We start from the raw sequence: 24,002 nt of genomic DNA on the forward strand, positions 1-24,002 counted from the left end.
CCTTCTAGAGTTCTACTTCTAGTAGAAGTCTAAAAGTAGAAGACTGGTAGGAATTAGGAAACTACTCAAACTAGGAAGTAGGAACTACCAAACTAGTAGAATACTAGTTCGGTTTGGGTCAGGTTGGTTTCGGTTTTCTCGTAAGAAAACCGAAACCGACCCGAGATTTCGGTTTATGTATGTACCTAACCTGAAACCGACCGGTACGGATGAAAACCCGGCCGACTCGGGTTGGGTTGGTCCGGGTTGGTCGGTTTGGTCGGGTTGGGCATTCTTATGAACAGCCCTAGTTGCCGATGTGTAATATTATGTTAGAACTAGTGTCCCTCACTTAAGTAGGGGCACATGTGTCTTTTCCATTATGTTAGTAATATAAAACATATATAGCCGAATAGGAGAGGTAATTTTTCTCTCATTCAAACCAAACTTTTCTTCTCTCCTTTTCTCCTCCTCTCTCTCTCTCTCTCTCTTTCTTCTTTCTTCTTCTCTCTTCTTGGCTGTTATCAGACTAATAGAACTCAAGGGCAGGCCAAATCATAATAGCCTATCTTGGACAAAAGCCCCTTGATTGGAAGTTACGAGGGAGGGAAGTACTTCCTGGATTCTTAGAGCCAAGACCTTAGCTAGAATTTTGTACAAGCTACTCACCAAGTTGATGGGTCTAAAGTCTTTTGGGCGACTAGCTCCACTTCTTTTAGGAATCAAGGCAATAAATGTGGAATTCGCACCCGGATTTATTATTCCCCTTTCAAAGAACTCATTGAAAGCCCCCATTAGATCCTCTTTTAGCACTTCCCAACAGTCTTGATAGAAAGCCATTGTGAAACCATCTAGCCCTGGTGCTTTGGCCCTATAGGTTATTGTACCTTTGTTGGAGAAAATTTGGTAACCTAGAGAAGCAAGAAACAAGCGTTGGTTGTCAGGTCTAGTGCAGAAGCAGAATAAAGAGCCATGGCAAATGGAGTTGCAGAAATCTTGTGGTTAAAGAATATGTTAAAGGAGTTTGGAGTTTGAAATTCACAGCCCAATGTCATTCTATTGTGACAACAAGGCAGCAATCAATATTGTCCACAATCCTATGATGCATGAAAGAACAAAACATATCGAAATTGGCAAACATTTTATTCATGAGAAACTTGAAGTTGGAGAAGTCTGCATTCCTTATGTAAACTCTATGGATCAGTTGGGTGACATTTTCACCAAGGCTGTTTCAGGTGCACGACACATGGATATCTATACCAAGTTGGGGATGATAGATAATTATCAGATATATACAGCCCAACTTGAGGAGAAGTGTTGTTAGGAATGTCATTAGGATGTTTCTGAGCTGTTAGTGGGCCTGTTTTATATGTTTTCTCTGTTAAGTTGTAATCAGGGGTATTCTTGTAATATCCCCTTTTATTTGAACACCCTACTATATAAGTCAAGTGGGGTGACGCCCCCAACACTTTTTTGGCAATTCTTTCTCTCTTTTCTGCTCTCTTATTCTCCTTTCTTTCTTCTTTTCCTTTCTGGAAATACCAAGCCAACAAATATAGATTCTAATCTGGAAATAAAAGAGGAAAGAGAAGAGAAGAAGCTGAATCAGAAGAAGAAAAAGATGGTCAGAGAAGAAGGGAGAAGTAGAAGAGAGTTCAATCAGTCCTCTCTCCTGTCTCCTAATTACTTTTATTAATTTAATGAGATTAACAGAATTACAAATATGCCTTTAATGGGGCAGCCAACACATAAGCATAACATAAAAGAAGAGCTAGCAAGCCCATTAACGTAGACACAGCTAGTAAAAAGGACAAGAATAAAAGGAGAATTAGGATCCATTCAGCTCAGTCTCTATAGCATCATCTGTACATAACTCACCAGTTAGAACAGATTAATCTCAATTCACCTTTTGGTCTTCATATTATGGAGCTCAAGTGCTTTACTAGCTTTTTCACACAATAACAGTCACAGAAAAGAAATATTTATTTGACAAGTATTTATAGATTAGTTTCTTTTAAAAAATAAATTAAAATATATTAATCAAGTAAACAAAGGTAAAGAAGATTGTAAGTACAAGATAGAACATAAAGAGAAGTTCAAAAAAATAGGAGTTATATTAAAAGACAAACAAAGTCTAGGAAACCCAAATATAGATACTGAAACAGGAAACAGGGATACAATTCTCTCTTGTTAGTCCATCGTTTTGTTTTGGTATTCTTATATGTAGGGTTAGAACTACAAATCTATTTCTTTGGTTTGCTATTGGTGTCATCATAAGGGTTTTAATAGTTACTAATCTAATTTTGTTAATCATATATATGGTTTGGAAGAATTGTGACAGACATGTCATTAAGGTCTCAGCTTGTGATGTTACTTTAACCTTTTAAGGTTTCCTTGAGTTAAGAATGTGTTCAGACAGATTGTTATGACCATAATATGAAGGACATGGTAGTATAAACAAGTTGTTTTTATATATAATTCTATTTTGAAAGCTTGTTCTTTCCTTTGTATGGTACTAAGTCTAAGAGGAAGTAAATGTTGAATTTCTTAATTTCTTTGTGAAGAATGAATGTAGGAATTTTTTTATGAGAATTCCTGTAAGTTAATATTAGTGAAGTCTAGTCTGATAGTTATGTTAATTGAGTCTCACCCATGTTCTATTTAAAGTTTGCAATTGTAGGATAAGGAACATAGGAATTATAATATTTTCTTTGGGCTGAAGCTTGGCAGTAGCAATTACACATTGGGCCAAAAAGTAATTCTAACCCTATTATTCCTGTCTTGTAAGCAATGTTTTGGACAAAGAACGAACTTGAAGTGTTTTCTTAGTTCTCTTTCTCTTACCCCTTCCTTAGTTTGGAAAAAAAGAAAAAAACAAAATTCTACATTTCCACACTACAATCTCAAATTTTGATTTGGATTAGGGGTTATCATCAGCCAAGGTGAGCTAGAGATGTGCTTAGCACTTATAAGGCTAACCAGGAATTATGAGGTGAGTGTTATGGGGTGAAATGTTTGGAGTGGAACTATGATGTTTAACCAGGACTTCATGGGTTTGATTAAGTTTAAAGTGAGAAATGGTTCTAGAGTAAGGTTCTGGGAGGATGAATGGACTGGAGTTGGGAAACTGTGTGACGTTTGTCCAAGGTTATAAATATAGATTGACCGAGTAACAAGTAACAATAGAATAGTGCTACAAGATGAGGGGGGAACAGCTGGTATGGAGCCCAAAATTCAGAAGATCCTTGCATGATCAAGATGTGGAAGAGTGTGTTATGTTGCTGGATAAAATAGAATAATCCAGTACTTCTACTTCTTCAGGGGATGGTTGGAAAGAATGCAAAGATGGCAGGTTTTCAGTATTTCATCAAATTGTCAGTATTTTCAGTGAAAGTCTTTTTATTTGTTTGACAGTATTCAGATCAAACACTGTCAAGATGACAGTATTTTAACCACTGACCATTTGAAGAGAAGAGGATTTAGCTTGACAATCTACTGTTATTTGTGCAACATGGACGAGGAGACAGCTTTCCACCTGTTCTTTTCTTGCAAAGTGGTGAATTTTATTTGCAAGTTTATTCTTTCTTACTTGGAGTGAGTGTCTTTCAGCCATCATCACCAGCAGAAATTTTCTCTGGGTGGCCACTGGCCACGACTTACAGGAAGCAAGAAAGTCAGAATCATATGGAGTTGCATTCCCTTTGCAGTTTGCTGGTCATTATGGAATGAGAGGAACAGAAGATTATTTAAGAATAAATCGAAGAGCTTGAATTAATTGTAGCAGCAGTGAGTAAACTTGTAATAAAATGGGTTATGGTCCTTCCAGATTTCAACCAAGCTAACAGATCTGATTGGCTAGAGAATTTCTGGAGTGTTCTTGATTTGCAACCTTGTAATGTGGATTCATTTTCAGTTTGATTAGTTGTATCAGATGTTTTGGTGTGTCATCTTGACAACCAATCGATCTGTAATGTTTCTTTATTTTATTTTAATGAAAATTTTTCTTTATTCTTCGAAAAATAATAATAAGGGTTATAGCCTGGGCTAGGGCCCAGCACAAACTACAAGGACTTGGACTTGATGGTTGGCTCTGAAGATCTGATGAGAGATGGCTGAAATTGGCTTGGGAAGAAGGGAAGTAGTTGGACCCCCAAGGGGCTGCACTATGTACCCTCCAGAGAGGGATCAGGCTGTCATAGTTCCCTTGATTTCCTCTAGCAGAGAGGGGGGATAAGGGACAGGGAAAGGGAGAGGGGGAGGGAGGAAGAATTCCTGTTACTTATATTTTTGCCCTCATTTCTTAAGTGGAAAAGTTTTTTGAATCTATACCATGTTAGCCAAGGTGGCCGGATTTTTTTTGATAAATAATAAATCACACTTCATTAAAATCAAGAGGAGGTTACAGACCCTTGGGGAGGCGCAAGTTGCCGCTTCTCAAAGACATGGAACCCACAAAAATGAACCAAAAAAACTAAAACAAAGAACACATGCTTTCTACTATAAGATTATAATTTAGCCCAAAACAGTATATCCTTAACTGTCCCTTGCTTTGCCAAAGTACCCGCAAGGGTATTCACTGATCTCCCCACCCACTATACTATAACAGTCATGTTTCTTGTCAGCCATTTATATCTCTTGAGCTTGTTCTTGTAGATCCAAGCGACCTCCTCTGAACTATTTAGCCACCCCACTACTATCTTAGAATCCCCTTCAATCAGAAACTGCTCCACTCCCAAATCTTTTGCAAGAAGAACTCCTTGTATGGCAGCTAAGAATTCTGCTCTAACAGAATTCCCAACTCCCAAAGGGCTAGAGTAGAGAAGAATGACCTCTCCATTCTCATTTCTCAGAACTCCTCCCAAACCAGGCCCTGGGTTGCCCTGGCTGCTCCCATCGAAGTTCAGTTTCAAAAAACCTTGTGGAGGGGGGCCCAGTTTGTGAAAACCCTATCCGTTAAGGATGAGCAACTTGCTACTGCTGTCCAATTCCTCCATAAATCATTAAAGGAGAAAGGATGAAACAGTTCCATAGACTTTAACCAGTGTATTGCTCTATTCATGATGCAATCCTTCAAGGCCTAGTTGCTCCTTTCCTTCTCGTGGAATATTCTATTATTCCTTTCTTCCCAAACTGTCCAAATCAAAGCTGCTCTTGCACACCTCAACATACTTCTTCCTCTTTTCTAGGACCAAGAGAAGGTAGATGGACTGAACAGCAAGTTTATTTTTGATGGCATCTCCCACCTGCACCCAAATAAGGAGAAAACCAAACCCAAAGCTCTGCAATGACATCAGAATTCACAAGAAATGATAGCAGTCCCCACCGTGAGATCTGCAAAGAGTGCACCAATTTGGAGAGATACAGAGAAAGGGTCTTCTCTTTTGTACATTATCCAAGGTGTTAACTTTCCCATGGCACACTTCCCAACAAAAAGCCATTACCTTGGGGGGACCAGCCTAAACCACACTTCTTTAGCAGGGAAGGCCTGTTGAGACTTGAGAGGTGTTGCAAAGTGACTTAAAAAAGGAACCACAAGAAAAGAACCCTTTGGGGTTAGGGGTCCAGATTCTTTTATCTGGCAACAAGGGATCCAACCACACTTTATCAAGGAGGAAAAGCAAGTTAGATAGACAATCGACTTCCTCATCCCTTAACCCTCTACGAAAACCAAAGTCCCAAGCCAAAGCCGACAGGTTTAAAGGAGAAGGAAGGAAATTTGAGATCACCTCATTTTTATACAACAAAATAGAAAACAAGGAAAAAGATCTTTAAGAGGTAGATCTCCAACCCAAATGTCTTCCCAAAAACGAACAAAAGTACCAGAACAAATATCATACCTGACACAATTGAGGAATTGTGGGAGGATTCAGTGGATTGCCTTCCATGGTGTTGCCAAGTTAGCCCTCCTTGATGCACCAGCATCCCATCCATTCTCTGAGCAACCATGAATACTCTTCACTACTTCATGCCAAAGTCTCTCTTTCTCCAAATGCCACCTCCACAACCACTTCCCTAGCATAGCCATATTCTTTTTTATCACATTCCCCAATCCTAAACCCCCTTCCTCTTTTCTCTACCCACAATCTCCTATCTGACCAAATGATCTTTTTTTCCTTCTCCCGATTCCCAAAGAAAGTCTCTCATCAACTTCTCTAGCTTCTTAAATTCCCCTAGGTGGTATCCTAAAGACAAAGAGGTAGTAAGTAGGTAGGTTTGTGAGAGTAGATCTTATCAAAGTTATCCTTCCACCCAAAGAGATGTAATTTTTCTTGCAAATCACTAACCTCTTCTCATACTTCTCTATGACTGGAGTCTAAACCTACTCTCCCTAGGATTCGCTCCTAACGGAAGCCCTAAGTAGGACATAGGCCAAGAGGAAGTAGAGCAACCAAGACAAAGTGCAATAGCCTCAACGTCCTAATTTTCCAAGTTGATCCCCGCTAGCCGCTATACAGCTCTTTTCCAAGTTGATTTCTAAATTGGAGATTTCTTCAAAAGCTTCAATCAACACCTTATGGCATCTTCCCTATCAGCCCTAGTGATGATTCGACTGAATACATCGGCTACCAAGGTAAACAGGAAAGGTGAAAGGGGATCCCCTTGTCTAATACCCCTACAGGTTGGAAAGAAGTCCCTTACCACTCCATTTACTAGGATAAAATAGTGACAGCTACTGACACAACCCATCATCCACCACCACCTTTCCCCAAACCCACATTTCCTCAACACCCCTAACAAGAATTGCCAATCCACCAAGTCATAGGCTTTCTCTAGGTCTAGATTACATACAAATCCTCTTTGCCTGACTCTCTTCATCTCCTCCACACACTCATTTGCAAGAAGGAAATAATCAATTATCTAATGTCCTCAAATAAAAGCCCCTTGATCCTGACTAATGATGGAAGGGAGGGCTTCTTTAATCCTTAGAGAAAGAACCTTTGCTAGTATTTTATAGATACTTGTCACCAAGCTAAATTGGCATGAACTCCCTCAAATGGGTAGCATCAGATTTCTTTGGAATTAAGGCCAAGAAAGTAGCATTGATACCTCAACTAACCACATGCTTATTTGCAAACTCCTTAAAAACATCACAAAGATCATCTTTTATTACCTTTCAACAATCTTGCTAGAATGCTATTGTAAAACCATCTAGGCCTGGAGCTTTTGATCTATCCATCAAGAACACCGCTTGTTTAATCTCTTCTTCCTCAAAGTTCCTTTCCAGCCACCTCATCTTCTCCTCATCCAAACTTGGCCAATCTACTACCCCTTTCATTTCAAGCCTCTCATTCAAGGGTCGTCTATAAATTGATTTAAAATGGTCCACAAACCCCCTGGTAATATCCTCCTGGTTAATGAGCACCCCCCCTCCTATCTCTAACTTCGCCACAAAATTCTTCCTCCCCTCCCATTTTCCACATTATGGAAGAATTTAGTGTTTCCATCGCCTTCCTTAACCCATTTATGCCTTGACTTTTGTCTCCAGCTTATTTCTTCTCTTAGCAGTACCTCTTCCAACTCTTTCTTTAAATGTCTCCTCAGATCTCCATCATTCTCATCTAACCCAGACTGGGTTTCTTTCTCATCCAACTCCTCTATCCTAGAGATTAGGATTACCTTTTGTTCCTCAATCCTCCCAAAATGATCCCTATTCCACTCTCTTATTTTGGATCTTAATTTCTGCAATTTCTTGTGAATTCTTACCCATTTCCACTTTATTCCCCTCAATTCCTCATTCCACCAAGCTTTTACTTTATTCACCAAGTCCGGGTGGGTAAGCCACATGTTCTCAAATCCAAGCGGTCTAGGTCCACTAATGAAATCTTCCAAACCTATTCTTATGGGACAGTTATCCGAGGTTACTCTAGGCAGAGCTCTAGACACCAAGTTTCCCTAGTAATTCTCCCATTCTAAGATAAAGATGAATCTATCCATATTTGACCACAAAGGGTTTTCCTGTAGGTTAGACCAAGTAAATTTGGCTTGTAAAAGTGGGATTTCCTTCAACTTACAATCCGCAATAAAGCTATTAAACTTTCTTATGCTAGTTGTAATGGATTGTTGGGAATTGTTAGTTTCCTCAGAAAACAGTATAACATTGAAGTCCCCTCCCGAACACCACGGGCCTACCCACAAACCCTGAGTTGTGTATAATTCATCCCACATGTCATTCCTTTCCCTATAGTTATTGGGACTATAGATATTGGTCAACACCCAAATGAAACCATCTGTCACATTCTTGAATTTAATAGACACTGAAAACCTACCTATCAGCTCCTCGACTTCTTCTACTACATCCTCTTTCCATAATGTAATAATCCCTCTTGAAGCTCCCCAACATGGGGCTGAAACCCAACTAACTCCTCTAGACCTCCATATACTTCTCACCCACCTTCCATCTAGTTCCGACAATTTTTCATCTTGCAAAAGTACAATGTCAAGCTTCTCTCTCTTCACTAGGTCCTTAATCATCCTCCTTTTCCTTGTGCTTCCCAATCCTCTCACATTCCAGCTAACTATTCTCATAGGCACAGAACATAATAAAACCCTCAACCAGTTGATTCTTATAGGCGCTTCCCAAGGTGGCCAGCTGTTAGCCACTAGTTTATTCTTACACTGCTCCTATAATTTACTCTGAATTACTACTTGGTAACTTGGGTTGGTCATTGGACCAGGCTGATGCATTTTCAATTCATGATGGATTAAACCAGGCCTGCGCTGGTTTGCATGTCTATGCTCTTACACTAGTGCTATTATTTCTTTGTTGTGTCAGTTCAATTATGACCATAATTGCCAAAATCCCGTGATTTATGATAAGATTCATGATATGAATTGTGAATCAATGTTTTTAAAATCATGCAATTCACAATTTGAATTGTATGATATCACATCAGCCCCAAAATGATTCAAATCGCATGTACTAATCGCTTTTTAAATTAACCATGCAATTTAGGTTTAAATTGTTGCATCAAATCATAAATCATGATTCAGAACTGATTTAAATGATTAGAGCTGGAAACATAATTTAAGACAAAAAGACCATTTAGTCCTCCACTTTCTAAAAGATACACAGTTAGATCAAGGGGTAATATTGTCATTTTCTTTTTATAACCTAAATAGCCTCTTTAATCAATCGAAAGAGGCTTACTATTTGAAGAAATAGTTACTAAGTCACGAGTGTGGGGTTCCATACCCACACTCAGGCTCTAGTATGTGTGGTTCCATACCCACACCTAGTTATTTCCTAATTGTTTTATTTTTTCTTTTAAGATTGGGCCGGCTGGCCTTATTATGTTTATCCATATTATTTTTTGTCTTACTAGGATTAGGACTTTATGTATTTCTATCCTATTCTTGTAAGGAATTTAAAGGCTATAAATAATAAAGAATATGGGGCGGTAGATATCAACAACCGAACCCCTTCTTTCTCTTCCTCCTCTCTTCTTTCACTCTTCTCTCCCTCTCTCTCTCTCTCTCCTTCTCTTCGAACCTGTGTATCTCTTCTCAGTTTACACAGCAGCAGTTCTAGTTCATCCAAGTTGGTATCAGTGCTAGGTTCTAGGGTTTCTCATGTGAAATCTATCCCAGCCGACCACATGAGAATCATCTGGAAGAATAGAAAGAAGTTGTCTTTGCCTGATTCTTGGAGGTTACCAGAGATCTTTAGCAGTTGTCCGAAGATTGGAGAGTGATTCTTGGTAATCAGGAAGAATCAGAGAAGGTTAGAAGATTCAAGATTGGATTTTTAATCAAGATCAAAGGAGGCAATCAGAGTTTTTCTAGGTAAGATCTCTTCCTTTCTTGAAACAACAGTAGTAAGAAATTAGTTGATCTCTTTCAGAAGGTATGGCAGAAAAAATCTGATTTTTCCTAGGGTTTGTTCTTAACCCTACGAACCTTTCTTTGACTTTCTTGACTGAGAGCCTTTCTTGAAGGGATCGGCTAAAAAAGGGGTCTGATCTTGATCTTAAACTGTGAATTTTGACAGAGTACAATCCAGGAGTTAATCCTTGATTGAGATTACCCTTTTTTTTTTTGAAAGAATTCGACTGTGTTTGCACTAGGTCAAATTCTGGACTGTTAAAAGATATCTTTCTCACTCTTGTTCTTGGCTGAAACCAGTATCTGGACTATTAATATCTGATTTTTTTTTGTTAAAGTTATAGTTTTTAAGGAGAAACTATCAACTGAAACTGAGTTCTAGTACTTATTCTTGCTGAGATCAGATTGTTTTTCTTAAAAAAACAATTAGTCTTTTTTTTGGAACTTTGAGATCTACTTAGTATGGAAAAGGCTGAAAGTGAAGTAAAAGCTCAAGGGGAAGTTTTTGAGACTGGTAATATGACTGAAAATACGTTCCAGATTACCACTGTTAGGTTTGATGGAACACATTACTTGGAATGGGCCCAATCAACAATGATGGCCATTGGGGGCAGAGGAAAATTAGGGTATGTAACCGGAGACACAAAAGAACCAGCCAAGGAGGATATATCTCACCCAAGATGGGTTCAAGAGAACTACTTGGTGATGACCTGGCTATGCAACTCTATACAGCCCCACATCAGCCAAAATTATCTCTGGGAAAAAACAGCCAAGGAGATTTGGGACAGCATAAAGGAGACCTATTCCCAACCCCTCAATGTTAATAGAGCTTATGAGATAAAATGTGAGGTGAAAACTTCAAGCAAGGAGAGAGGCCAGTCTCATTATAATTTTTCTACCCTAAAATCCCTTTGGCATGAAATTGATCACTTAGAAACCATTGAAGGGAAAGCCAAAAGGATGCAGAAACATATAGAAAACTGCTTGAAACAAACAGAGTTTTCGAGTTCTTAGCCGGCCTAAACTCAGATTTTGATATTACAAGACAGCAACTTCTCACTAGGGAGAGTGTGACCCTATCTCAGGCCTACTCATTAGTCCATAGTGAAGAGAGTAGGAGGAAGGTAATGCTATCCTTTCAGCCCACAGAAGCAGCCTTGGCAGCAACAAAATTCAAAGCTGGAAGAGAAAAGGAAAAAGAAGTTAAGAAGAAAGACAAAAAAATATATTTTTTGTGATCATTGCAAGAAGCCCAAACACACTAGGGAGACCCATTGGAAGTTGCATCTGCACCTAATGCCAGGTAGACTCAGAAACAAGAAGGAAAGTGCTAATACAACAACTAATACTGATAGTACATCCTCTTCCAGCACAAGGACCACATCCTTGGATGCCTTGGCAGCTGTCTGAGTGGCACCGACACAATTAGAAAAGGAAGTTGGTATTTCTAGATCTACAACTACTACACCAGCTCAGCCTACTTCAACCCTTTCTCATACAGGTACTAGAGCTACTACATGTCATGCCTCTGTCCCAAGTAATACTAGACCTTTCTGGGTAATAAATTCAAGTGCTTCAAACCATATGACCAGCATATCTACTTTATTCAACACCTATTGTTTATCCTCTGGGAGAGACAAAGTTCTTATTGTTGATGGCTCTCTTGTACCAATTTCTGGCGAGGGAGACATCAGATTGTCAGATACCATCACCCTATCCTCAGTTTTGCATGTTCCCAAGCTTAGTTCTAACTTACTTTCAGTTAGTAGTATTACTAAAAATCAAAACTGTTCGGTAACCTTTTTCCGTGGTCGGTGTATTTCAGGATTTGGAAACGAAGAAGGTGATTGGGATTGGCCGTGAGATGAATGGAGTCTACCTACTTGATCATTCACAGGGGAAACAGAGTGAAGTAGGGAAATTGTTTGTTTCATAGTCTTGTAGTAAGATTATACTTTGGCACAACCGCTTAGGTCATTTATCTTTTGGGTCTTTGAAGAGTCTTTTTCCAAACGTGTTTGAGTCAGTAGAAGTGTCTGGGTTAAAATGTGAAAGTTGTGAGCTTGCAAAACATAGTAGATCATCTTATCCTTTTAAATAATAAAAGAAGCAACCCTCCTTTTGAGAGTGTGCATACAGTAGAAATCTGCTGAATTAAAAAATATAAAAGAAAAATAGTTTCTTGAAGAGAGAAGGAAGAGAGAAGGAGAATAAGAGAAGTTGGAAAGAAAATACAGTAGAAATCTAGCCACCCCCTTCACTTATTATTTATACCAAAAATAATAGAACAGTACAAAGACAACTATGCACTTATAGGGCGGAAAAACATAAAACAGCATATATAACACTCAAAAACATAACAAAATTTGGACTCACATAACTACTGTGGTTCCCACCTCCTATTTAACAACTAACATAAAACATCTACTCAGAAAAACATCATAAAACTAATTAATCTTCAACACTCCCCCTCAAGTTGGGAGTAAATGTCACACATTCCCAACTTGCGTAGATCATGTTCAAACTTGATCTTTGCCACCCCTTTAGAGAGAACATCAGCCAGCTGCAACTCTGAAGAGACATAAGGCAAACAAACTTCTTTGGTTGTTACCCTTTCTCTTATAAAGTGTCTATCAACTTCAATGTGTTTTGTCCTATCATGCTGAATTGGATTGTGGGCAATATTGATTGCAGCCTGATTGTCACAGTATAACATCATAGGTTCCTCTGCTTTCACCCCAATCTCATTCAAAAGAGATCTAGCCCAAAAAAAATTCTAAGACACCATGAGCCATGGATCTATACTCAACCTCTACACTTGACCTTGCCACAACCGCCTGCTTCTTACTCTTCCAGGAGATCAAGTTTCCACCTACAAAGGTACACACTCCTGATGTAGTCCTCCTGTCATCTAAGCATCTTGCCCAGTCTGCATCTGTATAGGATTCTAGCTTCAGATTCTCATGATTTGAGAAAAGAATACATCTGCCAGGGTGTTTTTTCAGATATGCAAGTATTCTCTCAATAGCTTCCCAATGTTGAACCCGAAGTGCATGCATGTACTAACTCACAACACTGACATCATAAGAAATATCTGGTCGTGTCATACACAAATACAACAGTTGGCCCACCATTCTTTGATATCTCCCCACATCCTTTACCAACTCACCATCCACACCATTAATTTTGTAATTTGGATCAATAAGAGTGTTTGCAGGTTTGGTCCCCAGCTTCCCAGTCTCCCGCAATAGGTCAAGTACATGCTTTCTCTGTGAAATGAAGATCCCATGCTCGGATCTTGCAACTTCAATCTCCAAGAAGTATTTGAGGTCACCAAGATCTTTAATCTCAAATTCTTGCTACAATGAAAATTGACACTAGAGCATCAATCTCTTCCAGATCATTTCCTGTCACCACTATATCATCCACATACACAATCAGAATTGACACCAGAGCATCTCTCATCTTCACGAAGAGGGTGTGATTAGACTGTCTGTGGGTATCTAAAACGGATGAGTGCCCCTCTGAACCTGTCAAACCAAGCCCTAAGTGACTATTTCAGTCCATACAGAGATTTTCTAAGTCTGCACACCTTTCCTTTACCAACATTTTCATAAAAGCCTGTTGGAATGTCCATATATACCTCCTCCTGTAAATCACTATTGAGGAAGGCATTTTTTACATCAAGCTGGAACAAGGGTCATGAATAAGTGGCTGCTAGAGATAAAAGGATAGGAACTGAACTCATCTTAACTACTGGTGCAAAGGTTTCCAGATAATCAACACCATAGGTCTGAGTATACCCTTTTGCTAACAACCTTGCCTTGTACCTCTCTATCTTGCCATCAACCTCATACTTCACTGTGAATACCCATCTACATCCAATTGTCTCCTTGTCTGGAGGGAGATCAACTATTTCCCAAGTTTGGTTTTTTACCAAAGTATCCATCTCATCTTGCATGGCTATTTTCCACTCAAGTTTGGAGAGAGCCTCAGTAACATTCCTATGTATAGACACAAAATCCAGGGAAGAAAAGCACAGTATAAAGGTGATAAGGCACTATAGAAAAGATGGTGTAAAATGCAGTGGGTTGTACACTTTTTGTTCCCCTTACGAAGTGCAATGGGAAGATTAAGGTCAGTGGGATCAGCTGCAACAATGGTGTTAGGGACAGGAACATTATCATCAGAAAACATAACAGGCTCAGGCTAAAGAGGAATACCTGGAACTGTATCTGCCGAATCTAGAGTTTCAGAAGGACTGACAAAAAGTGGTGTGGGTTCAAGATGTGCGGAGTCAACCATCATCTGTTGGCACTGATATTTCTGTGAGGCTGCCCGTAGTGGCTCAGGTAATGAAACTGGAGGTGCAAGTGCTGACTGAACTGATGAAGACACCAAAGAAACAAGAAGAATAATAGATTGTGAGTTCTCCTCCCCAAAACTCTCCCCCTGAGGAGAACCACTCGAAAAGAAGAAAGTGGATTCAAAGAAGGTAACATCCATAGTGACAAATCTGCTCCTCGACACTGGGTCATAACAGCAATACCCCTTTTGGTTCTGAGCATACCCAAGAAAAACACATTTCTTGGCCTTAGGAACCAATTTCTTGCGATGAGGGCCAAGAATGTGAACAAAGGAAACATAGCCAAAAACCCTCAGAGGTATATGAAATATCTCCCCATCTAGAAAAAGAAGACTAAATGGCACCTTAAACCCCAAAGTCCGTGAAGGAACACGGTTAATCAAATGCACGGCTGTAAGAACTGCATCTCCCCAAAACTGCACAGGAACTGAAGCACACACCATAAGACTCCTTGCCACCTCCACAATGTGTCTGTTTTTCCTCTCAGCATCTCCATTCTGTTGTGGTGTATATGCACAATTGCTCTGATGAACTACACCATGTTCTAAGAGATACGTGATCAAATCCTTCTCAAAGTACTCTCTGGCATTATCTAATCTAAAAGCTTTAGTTCTCATTCCAAATTGTGTGAGAACCATCTGGTGAAACTGTTGTACCAAGTTAGGAACCTCATCACGTGATTTCATCAAATATATCCAAGAATATCGTGTATATCCACAAACAAGAGAAAGTAATGGAATCCTCCCATGGAAGGGATATGGTATGGCCCCCATACATCAATGTGAACAATATTAAAAGCAGAAGTACTTTTATTACTTGGTTTAAAAGACTGTCTACAATGCTTTCCTAACTGACTACTCTCACACTCCAAAGTAGATAACTGAACAGACTCAAACAACTTTGGGAAAAGACATTTCAAAGAACTAAAAGAAAGATGTCCCAAGCGATTGTGCCAAAGCATAACATGATTCACTGACTCTGACCCACTGCTACTGTTGCTGCTAGCATGATGGCCCTGATGTCTTGGAATCTCATACAGAAGGTAGACTCCATTCACCTCACGACCACTCCTAATCATCTTCTTTGACTCTAGATCCTGCAAAACACAATTACCAGGAAGAAAGGTCATAGAACAATTCAAACTTTTTGTCAAAGAACTAACAGATAGTAGGTTGGTATGAAGTCTAAGGACATGTAAAATAAAAGACAAAGTTATATCATTGGTCACTCTAACTGTCCCCTTCCCAACAATGGGCATATGTGAACCATCTGCTGTAAAGACTCTGTCTCTACCAGAGAACAACTAATAGGAACTGAAAAGGGTAGGGGCATTAGTCATGTGCTCAGATGCTCCTGAGTCTATAATCCAGGGAGGCCCCTCCTTACCTAAAGTGGATGCAAGATTTGCCGTTGCATATGAACTACCTGTATGTGCAAAGAAAGTGATGTAGTTGGCTCCTGCATTCTGCTGTCCATCTGTAAGGCTAAAGCTAGGTGAATCTTTCTTACACATAAGATGTCCAAACCTCTCCAATTCTGTTCTCACTGCTACTACTGCAATGGATTCCCAATCAATTTGGGAAAGAGGGGCCGAAGAGTCTCCTATAGTGGCTACATTTGCATTTCCCTTCTTGTTTCTTATCCGAGCAGGCATAAGATTTGGATAAAGCTTCCAACAAGTGTCCCTGGTATGCTTAGGCTTCTTGCAATAATCACACACCTAGTCTTTCTTATCTTCCCTTCTAGTCTCACTACTCCCCCTGCCTCCATTCGGCGCCGACTAGTCAATCCCAAGTTGTCTCAGCATTACATTCCTCCTACTCTCCTCTCCAAAGACAAACGCATAGGCCTGAGTGAGTGTCACACCCTCCCTAGAAAAAATATGCTGCATGGCAATGTTAAATTCAGGGTTCAGCCCTGCCAAGAACTCAAAAATCCTATTCCTCTTTACCAATCTGTGATAAATTGCCACATCATATACACTTTCCCATACCACAGTTTCTAAGTGATCTATTTCCTGCCATAGGGTTTTCAGCATGGAAAAATACACAGCAAGAGGTATTTCTCCCTGTTTCATACTTATCACATGATTTCTTAACTGACAGGCTCTGGCTTCATTTTGCTTTTGAGAGTAGGTTTCAGTCACTCTATCCCAAATCTCCTTAGCAGTATTACCCCATAGGAAATTTTTTGCAATATGAGGTAACATAGAATTACACAGACAGGATATTACCATGTAATTCTCATGCACCCATCGAGAAGAGTCTGTATCAGGTTTCTTCTCCTCCCCAGTGAGATATCCTAATTTTCCACAAGCACCAATAGTCATCTTAGCTGATTGTGCCTACTCCAAATAATTTGTACCATCAAGTTTTACTGTAGTAATGATCCCAGACCCAAAAATATCACTACTACCTCTAACACCCAGTCCCACAGTACCGGTAGATTTCATCTCGGTATTCCAACTCTCCATCTTACTTCAAACAGTTCAATAGTAAGAAAAAATAGAGTGGAGACTTTCAAAAAATAAATTAATATCACACGCACAGAAACCAACTCTTCCGGAAGATGAAAACCCTAGCTAGAGAGAAATCTCTCTCCTACCCATGCCTCCCAACAAAGAGAAGAGTGAATCGATCACTCCGAAAGGCTCAGAAAATTCCAGAAACCAAACCGCCCTCTTCAGAAAATCAAAGAAAACTAACAATACCTGGGCGCTCAAGATCAGATCAAAAACAAAGAGTCCAACTTTTCTGTGACTCTTCCCCATACTCCAGTTCTTCCTGATTTTGATGCCGAACAGTAGATCACCTTCCTGATGACTAGATCCCACCAAAAAATCCAAGAACTGGGCAATCTATAGCAGATCGATCAGCCGTTTACTAATTCATGCAGTCGGCTGATCTAAGACTGCATGAGAATGCTTCAAGAAACCCTAGTCGATGCTCTGATACCAAGTAGAAATCTGCTGAATTAAAATATATGAAAGAAAAGTAGTTTCTTGAATAGAGAAGGAAGAAAGAAGGAGAAGAAGAGAAGTTGAAAAGAAAAGAGAGCAATAATCTGACCGCCCCCTTCACTTATTATTTATACTAAAAATAATAGAATAGTACAAAGACAACTATGCCCTTATAGGGCAGCAAAACATAAAACAACATATATAACACTCAAAAACATAATAAAATTTGGACTCACATAACTACAGTGGTCCCCACTTCCAATCTAACAACTAACATAAAACATATACTCGGAAAAACATCATAAAACTGATTAATCTTCAACACATACCGATGTTTGGGGACCATATCATACTCCCACCATGTGGGGGTATAGATATTTCTTATTATTTGTTGATGATTATACCCGCTTTTCATGGGTTACCTTATGCACTCTCGAGATGAGGTCCCTTCTCTGACCCAGGCCTTCCATCAGATGGTTCTAACCCAGTTTGAAAGCAAGATCATAACTCTTAGATCTAATAATGCCAAGGAATACTTTGCAAAACCCTTGGCATCCTATCTCCTTGATCATGGGGTCATTCATCAGAGCACCTGTCCTCACACACCTCAGCAAAACGGGGTTGATGAGAGAAAAAAATAGGCATATCTTAGATGTAGCCAGAAGCATCATGCTCAATTCTAATGCTCCCATATGCTTCTGGGGGGATGCAATCCGTACAACCATGTACCTCATTAACAGGGTTCCTTCACGAATTCTAAACATGCAAACCCCGTTCAGTCTTCTATATCCAAATAAGGACCTATTCACTATTCCCCTCAAAACTTTTGGGTGTACTTGTTTTGTTCAAATCCTTGGACCTCATCACTCAAAGTTTGATCCCAAAGCCACTAAGTGTATTTTCCTTAGGTATGCACAAAATCAAAAGGGATATTGTTGTTATGAGCTAGTTTCAGGAAAGCGCTTTGTGTCCATGGATGTCACCTTCTTTGAGGATATGCCCTACTATCATAAGGCTTCTCCTCAGGGGTAGAATAGTGAGGAAGGGATTTCAGTTTCAGCCCCAAAAGTTGCTTTACCTATCCTAGTTACTAAGGAGAGAAGTTGTGAAGAAGGTTGTCAAAAATGCGAAGAATTAAGAGTGTACCACAGAAAGTGGTGGAGGCAGGTTGACTCTCATACTCAACAGCAATCCAAGCAAGTTCCAACATCTTCTACAGCCCCAAATCCAAACACTACTACTCCCACTGTTGATCCCACTATTACAGATGCTCAGCCTCCACCGTCAAATGACCTTGATCTTTCATTTGCTATTTGTAAAGGGAAGCGACGCTGCACTTCATCCACTGCCCATTGCATCTCCAAGTTCCTTTCCTATGATTGTCTCTCAGAATTCTACAGGTCATACTTGGCATCTATTTCTGATGTTCCTACACCCAAAAAAGTGCAAGAAGCCCTTTTGATACCTGAATGGACAGAAGCAATACAAGTAGATATGGAAGCTCTTGTCAAGAACAGCACATGGGAACTAGTTAACCAACCTGAAGGGAAAAAACCCGTTGGATGCAGATGAGTGTTTACTGTGAAATATAATGTTGATGGTACTGTAGAAAGGTACAAGGCCAAATTGGTTGCAAAGGGATTCAGACAAACTTATGGCATAGACTATACAGAAACCTTTGCACCTGTTGCAAAATTGAACACTATCAAAGTTCTTCTATCCATTGTTGCAAACTACTCCTGACCACTATTTCAGTTGGATATTAAGAATGGCTTTCTCAACGGAGACTTGCAAGAGGAAGTTTACATGGAGTTACCCCCTGGCTTTTATAGTGCAGAAGAAGGAAAGAAAGTTTGCCTTTTGAAAAAGGCCTTGTACGAGCTGAAACAATCTCCAAGAACTTGGTTTGATAGGTTTAGATTGGCTTTATACAAATTCGGATACATACAGGCTCAGTCAGATTACACTCTCTTCTTTAAGAAGACACGTCATTCCCTGACTCTACTTGCTGTCTATGTAGATGACATTGTGATAACAAGAAGTGACACTAGTGAAATTGAAACCCTTAAACAACACCTTCACAAGGAATTTGAAGTGAAAGACCTAGAAAAGTTACACTATTTCCTAGGAATTAAGGTAGCTCGATCTAAGCATGGCATTTTCATCTCCCAAAGGAAGTATGTTCTAGACTTATTGGAAGAAACTAGCAAGTTAGGAGTGAAACCTACAGATACTCCCATTGAGCCTAACCATAAGATAAGTGCAGAAAGTGGAGAACTTCTTGAGGACGGGGCTATGTACCAAAGGCTGGTTGGGAAATGTCTTTATCTCTGCCTAACTTGACCAGATATTTCTTATATTGTTAGTGTTGTCAGTCAATGCTCCCAAGACCACCCACCTCCTTGCAATAGAAAGGATTCTTACCTACTTAAGGAGATGTCCAAGAAGAGGTATACTCTTCAAGAATAATGGTCATATGGAACTGGAAGTGTATACAGATGTGAATTGAGCTAGATGTGTTGATGACAGGAGATCTACCTCTGGATATTGTGCGTTTGTGGGGGGAAACCTTGTTTCCTAGAGAAGCAAGAAACAGAATGTTGTTACTAGCTTCCGTGCAGAAGCAGAATACAGATTCATGGCCAATGGTGTTGCAGAAGTGTTATGGCTGAAATCCTTGCTTAATGAGTTGGAGATTGATTATGAGAAGCCTCTGATGCTATATTGTGATAACCAAGCAGCAATTAATATTGCCTACAACCCAATACAACATGACAAGACTAAGCATATCGAGGTTGACAGACATTTTATCTGAGAGCGAGTTGCATCTAAAGAAGTATGCCTTCCTTACATTGCCTCAAACATGCAATTAGTTGATCTCTTCACCAAATCAATCACAAAAATAAAATTGAAGACAGATTTATGCAAGTTGGGCATGATAAATATCTACTCCCAACTTGAGGGGGAGTGAAGAAATAGTTACTAAGTCACGAGTGTAGGGTTCCATACCCACACTTAGGCTCTACTGTGTGTGGTTCCATACCCACACCTAGTTATTTCCTAATTGTTTTATTTTTTCTTTTAAGATTGGGCCGGCTGGCCTTATTATGTTTACCCATATTATTTTTTGTCTTACTAGGATTAGGACTTTATGTATTTCTATCCTATTCTTGTAAGGAATCAAAGGCTATAAATAATAAAGAATATGGGACGGCAGATATCAACAACCGAACCCCTTCTTTCTCTTCCTCCTCTCATCTTTCACTCTTCTTTTCTCTCTCTCTCTCTCTCCTTCTCTTCGAACATGTATATCTCTTCTCAGTTTACACAGCAGCAGTTCTAGTTCATCCAAGTCTATCAAAGGAAATTCTTGGGTGGGAAACTGGAAGAGACAAAACCTCTCCATTCTTTTGTTTTTTTTTTCTTTTTGCATGAAAGCAAAGGGCTTCACTCCCTTTTTTCCCTCCTTTGTCTGTATGAAAACAAGAGCTCCACCCTGTTCTATTTTCCTCTTTTTTGCATCTTTTTTTTCATGCAAACAAGGGCTCTGCTCTATTTTATTTTTCACTTTTATTATGCAAAAAGCAGGGAGCTTCAACCTCTTATATTTTTTTCTCCTTTTCTAATGCAAAACAGGGGTTCCTCCTAGGGATGGCAACGAGGTGGGTTCGGGGAGGGTTTTGTAAATTATAGACCCTACTCGCCTCCCTAAACCTCCCAACCGTAGCGGGTTGGATTTTGAGAATCTAAACCCTACCCGCACATGAAAACACAAAACCCTCCCCTACCCTACCTTCCACAGATTCAAGGGTAGGGCAGGTTGGATTTAGATCTTGTATCTAATTTCCTATTATTTATTGTCATATATTAGTAATAAATAAGTAAAACAACACAAATAAACAACAAAATTTCCAATTATTTGATTAAGACATGTAAAATATACATGAGCTATCAATTATCTTTCACGTAAATTTCAAAATATTATTAAATTCAACACTTGAACTTGGTACATAAAGTTTATATGCTTTCCAATAATATGTAGGTCAGAAAGGGTCGGGTTTAGCCTAATACCATACCTTATCCATACCCGTACGGATTATAGAATCCTAAAGCCCATACCCACCCCAAAACCCGTCCTTCAAGCAAAAAAACCTACCCCGTCAAGTAGGGTGGGGGCTGGTACCCACCGAGTAGGGTAGAAATTGCCATCCCTAGTACTTCCCATTTTTGTTTCCCTTTTTTTTTGTTTTGCCCCATGTTATGTTTTCATTATTTCATAAGACTTCTCATTTTGTCCATGTGTCCTATTTTAATTTTTAAGTTGGTTGTTCTTCTTGTTAGGTGTCTTTTTGTTTATAAATGGCTAGTGGCAATGATAGAATAGGGCATCTTTGCATCTGAACACTGAATAACTCTATATTCCTTGTTGATTAGTGAAGATTTCTTTGTTAGCTTCAGTATGTAAGTCTTTATTTATGCTGGTTTAGTGGATATTGTTAGGTTTATAATTTGGCTAGATTTGTAATTTATTATAATTGTCCACATAGCATATTTTCAGTTATTTAGTTGTTTATGTCAATGGAATGTGCTTATGAGTTATGTCCAATTATGCAATGGTATTATTTACCAAAAAAACTGATTAGATTTCACAATTTAATTTCTTTAATTGTATTGTTTCACTATTGTATTCTTGTATTGATGATTTAATGTGTGTATTTTGTTGAATTATCATGTTCTTGTATTGATGATTTGGCTTAAACTATCAACCTTGAAAGACAAAACATTAGGAATTAGAATACTAGATAACCTTTTAGTTCTTTTTTGTTGAGCCTTGGGGATGAAGAGTGAAGACATGAACATGATGCCATGCAAAGCTCATATTTATATAATTATATGATCATATCAAATAGCAATACAATTAAAGATACAGATTTTTATTGCTCAAAATTGAAGTTGAACTTGATCATACTCATGGCATCTATTGAATTATGACTTGTGAAAGTGGTGTAATTGTAAGACTCACTACAAGTCTACCACTACCCATTCTAATAAAAAAAAATGCCGATTTGCATAATTCATGCAATTCTAATCAATTCAACTGAAATCTGGTTTCCTAATTTCTCATGCCTTTATTATTTTATTTCTTTCAAGGAGTTCTTGTTTTAAAACCCTATAACAGAATAAGATTTATTTAGGTAACTTAAAATTGATAACAATAAAATAGGTTTTAAAACCTATTTAGGAACCTTATTGAGTTTATTTTTCATCATATGAGTGTTAAAGAAGTTCTTGATTAAGTGTTAAAGAAGTTCTTGATTATATCATGTTGTGCTTTACCATTGCAACAGCATCTCTCCAACTCTAGCTTAATTAATTACGATGTTATTTCATTGATATAATAACAATAAATTAATAACATGCAAACGAGATTCATTCAGTATCAGGCAAGCATTGGTAAAGCAAACATCGCCTCCTTATATCGAATATGTAGAAATCATCAATACTCAACCTAGACAGCTAAGGCAGAACAAATATGTAACGTTCTCTTGCAAAGATGTCATTTCACTAAACAAGAAAATAACAGCGCACTAAGAATATTTATGATTGCCAAGCAGGAGAGACAGAGTAGACTGCAATTCGACATTCCAACCCAAGTCAACCCTAAGATCTCATCCATTTGAATGTTTTCTTCCCTTAAACGTTTTGAAGCAAATCGAACCCAACTCTAGATTTTTTTTTCAATTCAATAAACAACTTATACATTTTTATTCAACCAGCCTAAGAAATAATACCAAGCAATCAGAGAGAGCGATAAATCAATCATGAAAATCGAGCGATGAGTCAAGTATAGGGGACAGGGTGGGGAAAGAAAACAAATGGAGAGGTAACAATGAAAGCCAACAAACAATCACGAAAGACGTTTCTAAAGAGGAAAGAAATTTATGGATTAAGAAAAAAAAAAAAAAGAAAGAAAGAAAATAAGGAATCATAGTTACCGACCAACGATGCTCGATCCCCCTGAACCAATCGCCATTGGATGACCGGACGGTCTCTCTCTCTTTCTCTCTTACTGATCCTCTCTATCTGCCAGAAGGGTGCTTGCAGTTGCAGGGTGGAGGTCAATCGCCAAGTCCTCTTGCGCTAATAAAATGGAGTACGAATCTCATCCCAACAAAAAAGCGTTCACACGTTTGTTACCGTTTACGTTTATTCAGTAAACGTTTCTTGATGGTGCCGCGTAGGCGCTCAGCATGTGATCTGGTGCATGTCAGCCGTTTGTAGAAGTTATTTTTTGAAATTTCTACAAACGGCCAGGCATTTATTCACTATTATTGTATTTCTCGGTTTTATCAGCAAATATTGTAATTATTGTATTTTTCAGTTGTCATAAACGATTCTAATTATTATATTTCTCAGTTGTTATAAACGATTGTAATTATTGTATTCCTCTGTTTTATCAGCAAATAAAGTACAAATGTTTATTCAATAAACATAAACGGTACCAAACACATAATCTGTGTCCGCACAATCTCACACATGGTGGGTCGTGGTCTCATAGTGGGTCACAGTCTTATGGCGTGAAGCGCGATGTGCGAAACAGATAATGTTGGAAGATTATTGAGAGTATTTGGGACAGTGCTCGGAGGGAGATCCCAAATCAAAAAAAAATCTATGCTGCCCTTAATTGAAATATTCTTTTTGGGACGACAGGATTCCTGCGTGCGATTGAGAATGTTTGAGACAACTGCTGCTGAACTTTCCAATCTCACCGTTGTCCAATTCATCCTTGACGACAATGATTTCGTGAAACCTGCCGGTCGGATTGGATGAACAAAGCCTTTACTATTAGAGGGCGTTCTTTTTTCAGATTTTGAG

At 38.9% G+C, this 24,002-nt stretch overlaps 1 protein-coding gene across 3 annotated transcripts in view; it reads right to left on the reverse strand.

Moving 5' to 3' along the window:
* The window catches only part of LOC148881171 (ubiquitin-conjugating enzyme E2 variant 1D-like), a 37,229-nt gene extending 13,655 nt beyond the window's left edge, over positions 1–23,574 (reverse strand). The window contains exons 1-2 of one of the 3 annotated variants that reach the window (XM_088963468.1): positions 23,127–23,296; positions 15,145–15,263 (exon numbers count right to left, since the gene is read on the reverse strand). In XM_088963468.1, coding sequence (XP_088819594.1) covers positions 15,145–15,220 — 76 coding nt within the window. In that variant the 5' untranslated portion in view covers positions 15,221–15,263; positions 23,127–23,296. Of the gene's footprint in view, positions 1–15,144; positions 15,264–23,122 lie in introns of all 3 variants that reach the window. The other 2 variants (XM_088963469.1, XM_088963470.1) reach the window with 2 other exon arrangements.
* Positions 23,575–24,002: the final 428 nt, after the last annotated feature.

This window comes from Nelumbo lutea, chromosome 1, assembly GCF_056320005.1.
Source record: "Nelumbo lutea isolate HS-2025 chromosome 1, American lotus-T2T, whole genome shotgun sequence".
In the NCBI taxonomy this organism is placed as follows: Eukaryota; Viridiplantae; Streptophyta; class Magnoliopsida; order Proteales; family Nelumbonaceae; genus Nelumbo; species Nelumbo lutea.